At 40.4% G+C, this 14,286-nt stretch overlaps 1 protein-coding gene and 1 long non-coding RNA gene across 7 annotated transcripts in view; one reads left to right on the forward strand and one right to left on the reverse strand.

Annotated features, from left to right (window-relative positions):
* The window catches only part of PRKAA2 (protein kinase AMP-activated catalytic subunit alpha 2), a 112,616-nt gene extending 112,230 nt beyond the window's left edge, over positions 1–386 (reverse strand). For 2 of the 5 annotated variants that reach the window (XR_011649661.1, XM_071217426.1), the window contains exon 1: positions 6–341. Coding sequence is in view for 1 of the 5 variants with exons in the window: in XM_004465499.5 (XP_004465556.1) it covers positions 6–99 (94 nt within the window). In the remaining 4 variants the exon portion in view is untranslated. Of the gene's footprint in view, positions 1–5 lie in introns of all 5 variants that reach the window. The other 3 variants (XR_002798070.3, XR_011649662.1, XM_004465499.5) reach the window with 3 other exon arrangements.
* Positions 387–401: 15 nt separating this feature from the next.
* Positions 402–13,743, forward strand: LOC131279756 (uncharacterized). 2 transcript variants are annotated; one of them, XR_009187202.1, is made up of 4 exons: positions 402–1,129; positions 3,277–3,500; positions 5,178–5,432; positions 13,197–13,743. It is a non-coding gene; the product is annotated as an uncharacterized lncRNA (long non-coding RNA). The 2 variants fall into 2 exon arrangements; XR_009187203.1 differs by lacking the exon at positions 3,277–3,500.
* The last annotated feature ends 543 nt before the right edge of the window (positions 13,744–14,286 follow it).

A 14,286-nucleotide genomic window follows, 5' to 3' on the forward strand; every position in this document is an offset into this window, starting at 1 on the left:
TCAACTCTTCACTTTGCCGAAGGTGCCGACGCCCAGAGTGTCGCCTAACACGTAGTGTCCGATTTTCACCCGCCCGTCGTGCTTCTGCTTCTCAGCCATCTTCGGCGCGCGCAGCCTCGCTCCGCCGCAGCTCCGCGCGGACGCCGCCGCCGCCTACCCACAGTGCAGCGGGACCGGCGGGGGGTGGGGGCCGCGGCCGCGTCGGGAGACGCCGGGAGGCCGGCGGGCGCGGGGCGCGGGCTCCGGGAGGACGGGCAGGAAAGGGACCCGGACCGCCGGGAAGCTCAAAGTGACCGAGAGCGGGACGCGCAGAGTAGCGGGAGGAGGAGGCCGCAGCGCGCCCGCGCCCAGGTCGTGACGGGCGTCGGTGCGCTGCGCCCGAGGCGGAGAGCTGCGAAGGTCGTGGGGCGGGGCGGGAGCGGGACGCGGGGGACCTGAGGGAGGGGCCCGAGCCAGGTGTGGGGGGCTCGAAAGAGGGTCGAGAGCGGGCAGGTGCTGCTAGGAGGGGATAAGGGGCACGCCGCCCAGAAGTGGGGAGAGAGACCCCAGGGCGGGCGAGAGTGGACGTTAGGGCTGAAGGTGGGAAGGCGCCGGTTAGGAAAACTGCAGGGAGTCGAAGTGTGAGGGTGAGATTTGTGGAGAATCTTAGGGAATAGAGGAAGTAGGATTTGAAGGAGAGAGAGAGAGGCCTAAGATGTGGGGAGGGAGGGAAGTAAACAAATGGGGGTATAAGGAAATCAGAAGCATTGGAGGTGGTGGGAAGGGACTTGATCAAAGGGCAGTCTGAGGAGAGCCAAAGGGAAGTTTCTCTGGGCGTAGGCTGGGTGTTTTTGATACAGGTCCTGGTACAAAGAACCCAATTCTGTGCTCTCTTCAGTTAGGTCCTCTACACAGTTCATAATTCTCAGTGATTAAAGTAAAAAGAAGACAATGTAGTGAGTATACTATGTAAAATATGTGGGACAGCAAGGGCAATATAAGGACAATATAAATAATGAAAAAATATATTAAGAGGAAACTAGAAAGAATAAATGTGATAAAGATAGGAGTGGGAAAAAATGTTAAAATGAAACTAGAAGCATGACACCCAAGGAGAGTATTAAAAAGTGACAAAGAATTTGGGAATGAGGTAATTATCTCTTCCTCCCTTCTTTCCTTCCTTTCTCTTGTCATATGGTCTAGTACTTAAGATTACTTGCTGTTTAGGAATAAATTATTGAGGATTACTTGAACATATGTAGAGTATATGACAATAGAGTTTCAAGGTCACATTCCTTAAATATGAAGTCTCTTATTACACTGTTTATGTAAGGAGAGAAAGTATTGATCAGAAAGAATAGAATGTAAGAAAAATTTGTTTTCTGAGAAGTACTAAACATACAAATGACAAACATACATTCATTTTTGTTTAGACACCAAGACAATCTGATGAGAAATGATCAGTTTATAAATTATAGATAACACAGCTGTTGGACAGAAGCTGTTTTCTTTCATTCTTTGGATCATCTTTCTTGCTGACAAGAAGTATCATTTCACAATCACTCCACCTTGTTGGCAATTTGAGGAAAATAGCCAGTAACTTTTGATGCTGATCTTTCACTTGGTGAAGTGTCCACCTGCATTATTCTTTCAAATGAGTAAGAAAACAAAGTATCTATTTTACTTTTGAGATAAAATGTATGTCTGTCTCTTATTCTAACACCCATTAAAAGATGTTGAAAAGTCTTCCCATTAAATTAGATTGCTTGGCGTTTACATGCAGACTATAAATGGAATTTTTATAGTATTTTGTACTGCCTTCTGTTGATAATTACTGTTATCAACAGTACTGTTGATAATTATAGCTTAAATTCTGTATACTTCATGGCTATGATCACTACAAAGCTACTTTGGACTACCTTCTAACATTATTGTGCCAAAAATGTGTATGATACTTTCTTGATTTATTAATAAAAAGTTCACTTAAACACAATTATCTAATTTATTATAAAAAACCGTATTATCCTCATTTTATAATACTAAGCTTTTTCCTTTATGATTTGCCAAAGGCTAAACACATAAGGGGCAGAGTCAGAACTCATACAGCTCTAACTTGTCCATTTCTCTTTCTGTTCATAGCTGCCTATCAAAAAGAACATATGGTGCTCTACAAAAGTTTAAAATTTTCACAACAATCCCATTCTATTTTTATTATTTCTAGGGTACACCAACAATATATCCTTTAGAAACTTATTTTTTTAGTTGTTTTCCTGACTAATTTAGAGGAAAAATTGAATGTGAGGCGGGGAGAAGGGTAAAAAGGGACAATTCTTCATGATAGCACTCAGACTTTCTTCTGTTGCCCTGAACACATCAGATATGACTCCATATTTGCTCCACCCCACTAGCAAAATTCAATGGTTAATCATACCAAATCTCCTCAAGAGTCATACCCCTCCAGGGACTCACCCCCAAAAGACTTTCTGGCAAATACAATCTTCATTACTTTCCAGTAATATTTTAGTTTTTTGATACTAGTCTCTAAGATTCATGCCCCAGCCAGGTGTTCACTTATTATATCTGGTCCAACTCTTACAGCTTTATCTCCTACTGAGCCTTTGGGGTAACTTTATTCCAAAGCAGGGCCTGCATAGGAGAATAATGGTATATCATCAGTCTAAAATACTGTGCTAGATTATACTAGATTCCCTTGATATTCTCAACAATCCCTTAAAGCATTTGTTTTTAGATGAGTCTCCTTCTAGGTGAAGTCTACCCTGACCACTATTTAAAATTGCAGTTTCATCTCACCTTATTGGCCTGTACTCTCTATCGCCTTTACCCTCTCCCAATTTTTTTCTCTTACCCTTTTTTATATACTATTTAACTTACTTATTTGTTATGTTTTTGTTTTGTCTGACTCCACCAACTAGAACGTAAGATTCCCAAGAAGAGTGGGGTTTTCCTCTGTTATGTTTGCTGATATAGTCTTAGCTCCCAAAACAGACCTTAGCAAGTTATAGGCACTTAAGTTAATTCAGGTTGTGTGGTGCCTGGAGTTTATACATTTTGGGGGACTTGTTTAAGGGAAATAAAACAAAATTGGGTGTGGAAAAAAGTATTTAAAGAAAAAGATAATTTTTTAAAAAGATTTATTTACTTATTTATTTCTCCCCCCAACCTCCTCTCTTCCATCCTCCTCTCCCCTCCTCCCCCCTTCCTCCGTTCCCCTCCCATTATCTGCTCTCTGTGTCCATTCCCTGTGTGTTCTCCTGTGTCTGCTTGTTTTCTCATTAGGCAGCTCCAGAACCTATCCTGGGACCTTCTGGAGTGGGAGAGAGGAGATCATTTTCTTGTGCCACCTCAGCTCCCTGATCTGCTGTGTCTCTTATTTATCTCTCCTCTGCATCTCTTTTTTTGTGTTGTCTCACCGCGCCAGCTCTCCGTCTGGGCCAGCACTCCTGCACAGGGCAGCACTTCTGCACAGGGCAGTACTCTGCATAGGCCAGCACTCCGCACAGGTCAGCACTCCACATGGGCCAGCTCACCACACAGACCAGCTTGCCTTCACCAGGAGGCCCTGGGCATTGAACCCTGAACGGGAGCCCAAATGCTTGAGGCACATCCACTTCTCTCTTCATATTTTTTAATAGAGAAAATAGAAAGATAATTTAGTCTTTCCTCAGACATGAGTGATCAAGTTTTTTATTATGTATTTCTCTTTAGGGTTCTCATAGCACTTTTTTTTTTTAAATATTTATTTATTTCGCTCCCCTTCCCCCCCCACCCCGGTTGTCTATTCTCTGTGTCTATTTGCTGCATCTTCTTTGTCCGCTTCTGTTGTTGTCAGCGGCCCTGGAATCTGTGTTTCTTTTTGTTGCGTCATCTTGTGTCAGCTCTCCGTGTGTGCAGCACCATTCCTGGGCAGGCTGCACTTTCTTTCGCGCTGGGCAGCTCTCCTTACAGGGCGCACTCTTTGCGCGTGGGGCTCCCCTACGCGGGGGACACCCCTGCGTGGCGCGGCACTCCTTGTGCGCATCAGCACTGCACGTGGGCCAGCTCCACATGGTCAAGGAAGCCCTGGGTTTGAACCGCAGACCTCCCATGTGGTAGATGGACGCCCTAACCACTGGGCCAAGTCCACCTCCCTGGCCCAGTGGTTAGACCACATGGGAGGTCCGCAGTTCAAACCCAGGGCTTCCTTGACCATGTGGAGCTGGCCCACGTGCAGTGCTGATGCGCACAAGGAGTGCCGCGCCACGCAGGGGTGTCCCCCTCCTAGGGGAGCCCCACGCGCAAAGAGTGCGCCCTGTAAGGAGAGCGGCCCAGCGCGAAAGAAAGTGCAGCCTGCCCAGGAATGGCGCTGCACACACGGAGAGCTGACACAAGATGACGCAACAAAAAGAAACACAGATAACCACTGGGCCAAGTCCGCTTCCCTCAAAGCCTAATCTTGATTTAATAAAGTAAAAGTGAAACCTCTGAATTTAATACAGTCAAAGGGTTTCACGCCCAGATGAACAAATGAGTTTACAAACATAATTAAGATCTCATTTTGGAATTCCTAAATAATATCAAACTCCTAGAGGGGATTCATAAATAATCTGAAACTGCCACATTCCACCCTCTGAATCCCAAAAAGACACATTACAATTTTAAAAAAACAACAACAAAAACTGAAATCAGCCACACTGCTAAGTACAAAATCACATCAACTCAATGTATAGCAGGGGTTCTTAACCTTTTTTGTTTCATGAACCCCTTTGCCATCAGATGAAAACCACAGACCGCTTACTAAGTCCACACTATACTGTGTATTATTTAATAAATATATCCCACCTGTACCAACAAGTTCCCACAAGAATAATGTTTTTTGAATTTCAATTCAAGCTCACAGCCCCTTGTTAAGAACTCCTGGTTTATAGAAACACAGTTTGTCTTGGGGTAATTGTTCCTCTGGCTGTAAACCTGTGAAAATTACAAATCAGTTTATGTACTTCTACTATATAAAGGGACAGACATAGGATAAACATTTGTATTACCATAAGGAGAATTTGGGAGGGAAACATGAGGCACTGGTCCCCAAAATTTCTGAAAACCTGCAGGGCATATCCCATTAGATTTCAAAGTCTGAGAGTCATTCTTAAGATGATGGTTTTTTCTCCTCATGACCTCATGGGGGTCCACCCTTTCCACAGGCTTGCCCAATGGCCATTTTCTTGGTTCCACCCTCATCAACCATCTGGGCGGCAACCGGCTCCAGACGACACCCTCCAAGATCTGATCTCTGGGACCTTCTCAGCTGCTTAGCTGCTCTGTTCCTTTGGCAGCAAACTATCAGGCAAATGGCTCATCTCTCTTCCTGAGGCTATAACTGTTTGAGCTTTCTCCTTGCTGTCACATGGCAGGACCGAAATGACCAAGTTCTCTCTTCTTCCATGTGTCTTCTTGAGGTGAGTGTCCATTTATATCAGCACACCAAGGCAGCGGGAGCTCACTCTGAGTCATGCCCTACTGAAGTGATCAAATTAAAGATCCTAAATTGATTTATTCAGGTAAACTTAAAACCTTTGAATTTAATACAATCAAAGGGTATCATACTCAGAGGGACAGCCCAGTTTACAAACATAATCCTTTTTTGTGGGGGAGGGGGAGATTCATAAATAATATGAAATTGCCATTATATGTATATATGTGTGTGTATTTATATGTAGATAACAAATATACATATGAACGACGTGGCCATACACCATCTGCCATCTGCTTTTCCTAGGATCTAATGAAATTTGGTCCATCATTCCAGAAATGTTTGTTGAATTGTGAAATAAAGAAAAAGGTTACTTGGTAGAAAATCAAGGAACAAAAATATAGGGAGTAGCACTTCAAAGAATAAATAAAAATTAATGTGTATTAAGCACAAAGCATAATTTTACATCTCAATGTGGTAGTCATTAGTTAGTTTGGAGATAGACATGAACCAGAATATGCAGAACATTATAGATTCATGATAAGGTAGTTCTGCTATTGTTCTCCAGTTTAAAATAACAAAGAAAGTTTGAAACTCTAGGATTAATGAAGTGTGCTAATTGTGTTTTATGTAGTACAAGTCAATAGTTACTTTTTAATTTTTATTTTTATTATGAAAATTTTCAAACATTCAGAAAAGAGACACTAGTGTAATCAATTCCCAGCCTCAATGATTTATTTCCAACATCGACATTTACCAATCTTTCTCTCCATTTTTAAAATTCCTTTGTTTCCTGGAGAAATTTAATGCAAATAATCAGATTATTTCAGTCATAAATTCTTCAGTTACAGTTCTAACAGAAGGATTTCTCTTTAGCATAACCATACTACCGCTGTCACATCTGTCACAATGAACAGTAACCCCTTACTATTACTGATTATTCAGTCTGTTTTCAATTTCCCTCACTTATCTTAAGAATGTATTTTTAGTCAAACTGTTTGACCTTGGCATACTGTTTTCCCTGTATACCTTTTACCTCTTGACATTTATTGTCATTGGTTTATAAGGTTGACAGAATAATGTTACCTGGCCCAACCCATTTCAAAAAGATAAGTAAATACAGCATATATGACAATACTTAAAACCCTTTGAAGGAAATGTAATATATAACTTTTGAGACGTTATTTTTAGTAGGTACCCTAGTATGAAATATTATACTTACCATAATCCATTTGCACTTTGTGGCTGAGTCATTTATAAATTGTTTCAATATGAGTCAACATTGTAATTTTCAGTATACCTGAGGAAAAAAAATAAAACATTTTGGATCAGATTTCCTCTATGAGCAGATGTATTAATAGGAATAACAAAAGTTGTTTCCTTTGCTGTATAAACATTATGAACCTGACAGCATTTTTACTAATATGCCTTCATGTGTATGTTCACAGCTTGTCCAAAAAAAGCTCAAACACACTTTTAGATCAGTTAAATCAATTATTTCCCAAAACATAGATTCAGTGCCTATCTATACTGAATAATTTTAAACTGGTGAGGCATGGGTAAAAAGATATAAATTTCGCCTTGAATTGACTACCATCTCTGTTATAGTTGTCCTTTGGAAGTGAAATAACCCTTGACAAAATGATGCAGTATACAGAGTATTTGAAGGTTTTTATAATATACTCTTTTGATGACCCCAAGTACTGTTAGTGCTTTGATGGTTGGCTCAATCCTGTTAATATTAACCACAAAGCTTTGGCATGATTAATTAGTGCAATTTTAAGATAAATTAGGTAATTTCAAAAGTTCTAAACGTTCTATTAAAAAAAAAAAAAAAACCTCTCCTTCTTAGAAGAAAGACCTTAAAAAATAGCCAGAGAATTCAGTTGCCTTTTTTTAAAAATATGGAATGTGGGCTTGGACTAGGTCACCTTTAATGGCTCTTTAACACTGAGATTCTGACTCTATGGAATTAGGTTTTATTAATAATTTTTAAATTATTCATTAATAAACTTTTCACCTTCAGTATTTAAAATGTTGAAATGTTTTTAAGTCATATAAAACTAGCTATGCCACCAATTAAAGGTTTCCATATTTCATGAGTGTATTATTTGTTTATTTTAAATACATCCATTCATTGAATAAAGATATAGTGAATGTCCACTGAATGCTAGGCACTATTCTAGGCACTGGGGTTGTTGTAATGAAAAAGAAAGACAGGTATTAAAGTCTGTCTTGTTTGTCAGTCATAATGTTAACATTCCAGTGGATGAGCCAGATAATAAACAAACAAGCAAATATATACTACAATGTAATGTCAATATGTGCTATGAAGACTAAGGAAGAGTGAATGGATACAGAGACAGAAGTGGGGGTGGTGGGGTAGGCATTTTATTTAAGTGGTCAAAGAAAGTCTCCTTGTGAATGTAGCATTTGAGCAGAGACCTGAGCATTATGTGAGGGAAGGTACTCTTATCTGGGAGAAGAGCCCCCCAAACAGAAGAAATAGCAAGTGCAGCAGCTTTTAGACATTACAGATGGTATACTGGAAGAATATGGCATACTGGAAGAATAGCAAGAAGGTCATTATTTCCAGAGTGGTGTGTACAAGAAGGAGAATGGGGAGTGTAGCAGTCTGATACAGTTATAAATTCCAAAAATAGATATTGGATTATGTTTGTTAACTGGTCTGTATCTGGGCATGATTAAATTATGATTAGGGCTTTGATTGGGCCATGTCAGTAGGGCATTGAGTCCCTGCCCCTTGGTGGGTGGGGACTCACAGATAAAAGACATGGCAAAGGACAGAGTTGGAGCTTTTTGATGCTGGAGGGTTTTTAATGTTGGAGTTTTGATGTTGGAGTTTGATGCTAAAGTTTTAAGCTAGAGTCCTGGGAAATAAGCACACAGGAAAAAGAAGCAAGCCCTGGGAAGAGAGGAACCCTGAGCCCAGAGGGAAGCACCTGGGAAAAAAGGAACCCAGGAAGCCTAAACCCTGGCAAACATTGGCTCATCTTGCTCCAACACATGGAAATAGACTTTGGTGAGGGAAGTAACCTATGCTTTATGGCCTGGTATCTGTAAGCTCCTACCCCAAATAAATTCCCTTTATAAAAGTCAATAAGCTTCTGGTATTTTTTTTTAAGATTTTTTTTTTCTCTCCCCTTCCCCCACCCCCAGTTGTCTGCTCTCTGTGTTCACTCACTGTGTGTTCTTCTGTGTCCACTTGTATTCTTGTCAGTGGCACGGGGAATCTGTGTCTCCTTCTTTTGTTGCATCATCTTGCTGTGTCAGCTCTCCGTGTGTGTGGTGCCACTCCTGGGCAGGCTGCTCTTATTTTGCATGGGGCGGCTCTCCTTACAGGGCACATTCCTTGTGTGTGGGGCTCCCCTACGTAGGGGACACCCCTGCATGGCAGGGCACTCGTTGCATGCATCAGCACTGTGCGTGGCCCAGCTTGCCATATAGGTCAGGAGGCCCTGGGTTGGAACCCTGGACCTCCCATGTGGTACGCGGATGCTCTATCAGTTGAGCCAAATCCACTTCCCAGTTTCTGGTATTTTGCATCAGCACCCCTTTGGCTGACTAATCAAGGAGTGTGGCAGCTAGAGAGCCTGGAGCCCAATCATATTGGTTAGGCAATGTTAAAAACTTTGGATTTTATTCTAAGTGTGATCAAAGATTTTTGGAAGATTTTTCAACAGGAGATAACATGATATGACATAAATTCTAAATGATTATACAGAAAAAAAAATGTCTAAAGGGGGCAAGAGTGAAAGCAAAGAGAATAATTAAGAAGCTAGTGTAGTATACTAGATGAGAGCTGATAATGTATGGGTCTAAGGTGGTAGCAGTGAAGATGGTGAGAGGAATTCAATTTTGGCATATATTTTAAAGTTAAAGCCAAGAAGATTTGTCAGTGGTTGGAAGAAGTGTGTACGAGAAAGAAAGGAATCGAAGACTTGGGTTTTTGGCCCATACAACTAAATGAACAGGAATGCCATTGGTTGAAATTCAAAGACTTTATGAGAAATAAGTTGAAGTGGGGTATAAGGGATAAAAGTTCTATTTTGAAGGTCGCAAGTTTTATATGCTTAAAAGAAATCCAAGAAGACTGTCAAATAGTCAGTTGGCCAGAAGGGCATGATGCTCAGGCTAAAGGTCCAAACTGAATATGAAAGGTTCAGAATCAGCATATATTTAAAGTTACAGGACTGGTGAACATTTAGGGAATCAATGTAGACAGCAAAGAGAAGAAGTTTGAGGACTGATATCTCCCAGATTTTGAGGTCTGTAAAAGGAAGAGGAGCCAGAAAAGGATATTGAGGAGGAATATCCAGTAAGGTACAGGAGCCTTAAAAAAAGTATTATCAACTATTTCAAGACACTATTATTAGCCGTGTCTAATGGTATCAAGAAGTCAAATAACAAAGATGAAGAGTTGTCTAAAGGATTTGATGACTTTGACAAGTGACATTTTTAGTGGTATAATGGAAATAAAAGCCTAAGCGGAGGGAGATTGAGAAAATTGAAGTAAGGAAATAGACAAAGTGATTCTATACATTCTTTGGAGTTTTGCTATGAAGAGAAGCAGAGAAATTTTTTAGTTTTGCTATTAAGGGGACAGTAGGAAATAGGGGATGTGGAAACAAAGGTGGGTTTTTTTAGGATGGGGGAAATATACAGCTGCTTATATATGAGTAGGAATAATTCAGTAAAGAGTAAAAAAAAAAGTGAGATAGAATGAATAATTGAAGGAATACTCCATAGTGAATCCCAATTTGACAGTCCTTCAGGATTTCCTATACCTGCTTTCAAGGAACTTATACTCCAATGGAAAACATACACCCTTAAACTAATAAAATTTGTAACAGTGCAAGAAGTGCTATGATAGAGTTACAGATACAGTTGACTGAAGAGTACAGAGCAGTAAGTTAAGAGACTCTTAGGTTTGACCAGGGTTAAAAATGAGGATCCAAACCTCTGTCAGTACCACTAGGGAATGAGAGGAAAGGATGGATCTGAGAGATATTTAGGAGAGAGAATGAACAGAAATTAATGACTTCCTAGTTATGAATCAGGAGAGAAACAATCTTGGATGACTTCCAGATTTCTGGCATGATATCTTCCAAAAGCATAGTTCTTATCCTATCACTACCTTCCTCAAAAATGTTCAAAGATTTTATATTGCCTAAAGATTTATATTGCCTACAGATTTAAAAATCTGTAGACTGGCATGCAAGAACTTCTAAAATCTGCCCACTTGACATGCCCTTTATCTTCCTGAGGTACTTCTTTGGAACTCAAGGACTTAGTGGAATCCATTTTGAGAATTACTAGTCTGCAGAGTAAGGTTCACAATCTTTTCTATCTGGACTCAAGACTTTCTATGATCTGGTCCCTGCAATCTAATTTCTTTTTTTTTTTTTAAGGTTTAATTTTTATTTAATTTCTCTCCCCCCCCTCCCAGTTGTCTGCTCTCTGTGTTCATTCACTATGTGTTCTTCTGTGACTGCTTCTATCCTTATCAGCGGCACCGGAAATCTTTGTTTCTTTTTGTTGCATCATCTTGTGTCTGCTCTCCGTGTGTGTGGTGCCATTCTTGGGCAGGCTACATTTTCTTTCGCACTGGGCGGCTCTCCTTACAGGGCACACTCCTTACGCGTGGGGCTCCCCTACGCAGGGGACACCCTGAGTAGCACAGCACTCCTTGTGCACATCAGCACTGTGCATGGGCCAGCACCACACGGGTCAAGGAGGCCTGGGGTTTGAACCGCGGACCTCCCTTGTGGTACGCGGACGCCCTATCCATTAGGCCAAGTCTGCTTCCCACAACCTAATTTCTTGCCTCATCTTTCCTACCCAAAGTTCTAATCATATCAAATTTACTTCAGTTCTATGTACACAGCAAGCTGTAATTGGCCACTTTACCTTTACTTACAGTACTTCCAGTGTTATGGTTGTCTGGTACTCCCTTAGTCACTGGTGCTTCCAGCCCTGCCTGTCTAACAAATACCTCCACATCTTTCAAAATACACCATCTCTAGGAAGCCTTTCCTCAACCTCCCAGATAACTTTTTTTTTTCTTTTCTTTTCTTTCTTTTTTTTTTTTTTTTTTTTTTTTTAAGGTATAGGGGCTGGGGATTGAACTGGGACCACATATGTGGGAAGCCAGTGCTCAAACACTGAGACACATCAGCTGCCCTGAGTTAGTTTTTTTGTTTGTTTGCTTGCTGTTATTTTTGTTTTGTTTTGTTTTGTTTTGCTTTGGTTTTAGGAGGCACTGGGGACTGAACCCAGGACCTCTCATGTGGAAAGCAGGCACTCAACCATTTGAGCCACGTCCCCTCCAGATGCATTTGACACAGCCATCTTTAATAAAACTGTGTATCTTATACTTAGTTAATTAAATCCATCAATTTACCTATTTATTTACATGTCTGGTCTGCCACTTGTCTGAGTCCCTTGAAGGCAAGAACTGTTAACATAGTAGGCACTTAACACTTGTTAGTTGAATGAAAGAGTTTACAAATGAATACAACCTGACCCCAGGTATAACTTTATATCTTAATTTACCCATCCCCTCTCAGGCAGCTAAAGGCTGCATCTTGTTTATTCATCTAAGGCTCTATTACACTTCTGTTCTAGAACTCTATATGCTATAACATTGTATTTGTTCTATGGCGTTGTTTTTTTCCCTTTTAGGTATATGTGGCCCCTGCCTGAAATACTCAAGAATTTTATACTGTTTATCTTTGTATCCTGAGCACCTACGTACTCAATAAATGTTTTAAGAATGTGGAATTTAATAATTAAAGAGCTATCTTACCTTTTAAAGTCATACATCATGTAATCATGCCCATTTTTTTTTTTTCACCTTCAGGAAAAAAATTCTAATCATAGCTGGCTGGAATTAATCATTCCCTCTGGCATTCTATCAAGTTGCAGCTGTGCATCTTTTGTATAATTATCACTGTCTAGGACACATATTGGTGAAGAGTGAAAATAAAAGTCTTAAGAACAAGAAAATTTTATTCATCATTCATCATTGTATTCCCATACAGTTGTAATTCTCAACTCTATTTCTTTTTTTTTTTTTTTGTACTATTATATTCAAGTACCACTTCCCTACCAATTCTTGGGACATCAGGGATAATTCTACCCTTTCCTACTCAAAAAAGTCATAAAACATGGTTTCTTAACCTTTTTTGTTCCATGGATCCCTTCGCCAGTCAGGTGAAAACCATGGACCCCTTCCTAAGCCCACACTATACTGTTACTAGTTAATAAATGTATCACACCTGCACCAACATATTCTCACAAGAATGTTTTTTGATTTTCACTTCAAGCGCATGGACCCCTTGTTAAGAACCCCTGCCCTACATATCTTCAAATTTAATGTGATTTATTTTGTTAAAATAAACAATTAACAAGCTACTCCATTTAAACTATTATTAGTAACTATTTATGACACCCTGTTGCCCCACTGAGCCCAATACATTGTAGACATTCTTCAAATATTTGATGAATGAATAAAGAAAGGAATAGTATTTCTACCAGCAAGTTCAGAGGAAAGTCAGACTTTTACATTTTATAGATGAGTACACCCACTTACTCTATTACCATTTATAGCCAGAAGTAATTTATTTGTATGTGCCAGAAGAAGGGAAGACAGTATTGTCCTTCATAAAGTAAATTCTAAATAAATAATAGTTTTACTTTAAAAAAATGTTTATGCTTCCTTCTCCAGCCAGCTAGTAACATAGTGAATCAATAGATTCACTGGAACCTGACAGAGAGTCCACGTGGACGTCAATAACCCCCGGGACGGCTGCTGGAAGACCCTCCATCCCCAAGATTCTGCTATTCAGAACAAAGACTTCTTCTGGAAGCCAGGAGCAACCCCTGATGTTAGGACTTTATCATTGGGTCCTCACTGGGGGATTGATAGATGGGGTAATCAATCAGAACAGCAAACAGCTGGAACCCCTCCTGCCATTAGCAAAGGGGTGAAGAATTAATGGCTCGAAAAGGCAGGCACTAGGCCTAACTCTCTCTCTTTCTCTCCCTCCTCTGACCTGTTCCTGCCCTCTGCGCACCACTTTCACCATTTTTCCTCTGCCATATGGCCACACAGTAAACCTAGGAATTTGTAATCTATAATGGGGAACTGTAGTCTGTAAATCAGCCCTCTTTTATCACTTTTCACCCCTTTCCTCTCTACCTAGGACCCCTGATTTGTTATTTTCTCCCATTTCTCGTCCCTCCCTGCATGAATAAATTACTGGCCTAACTCACCCAATGTGCTCTTGAAATTACTTTCTGCAGCATAATCAAAGAAGCTAGATAAAATCCAGTAACTCTACAGAAACTTTTATTTTCCCTGAGTTTTTTCTGAGTTTTTACCTTTCCATATTCTGTGAAACCTAAGTGACCCATCATTTCCATATCCCAGTATTCCTCATCACCGCTTATTCAGCTGGCGCCCTCTGCTGCCATCACGATCCTCAAAATTGGGGAAGAGAGAGATTAATATTTTGTTTCCTTTCTCTTCCCATGACTACAACTCTTTAACAATTCAAAAGCTGATTTTGTTCCTTTAGTTTGGATCCCTTTTTACTACAGGACTTGAAACAAATTGATCAGGAAATGGGTTTCCGCTTGAGAGACATGATCCATAAGCAAACAGTACCAGTTTCCCTGCAAAGCATGATTAAGTAGCCCAAGTCTAGAGTACCTGTCTTTCTACTTTTACCCACCACTTGGGTAATTCTCACCTTCTGGGGTAACTAAGAGATTGGGAGCAGCTTTTATTTCCCTCTCTTTGTTTTTCCATTTCC

The sequence above is a fragment of the Dasypus novemcinctus genome, chromosome 9 (assembly GCF_030445035.2).
Source record: "Dasypus novemcinctus isolate mDasNov1 chromosome 9, mDasNov1.1.hap2, whole genome shotgun sequence".
In the NCBI taxonomy this organism is placed as follows: Eukaryota; Metazoa; Chordata; class Mammalia; order Cingulata; family Dasypodidae; genus Dasypus; species Dasypus novemcinctus.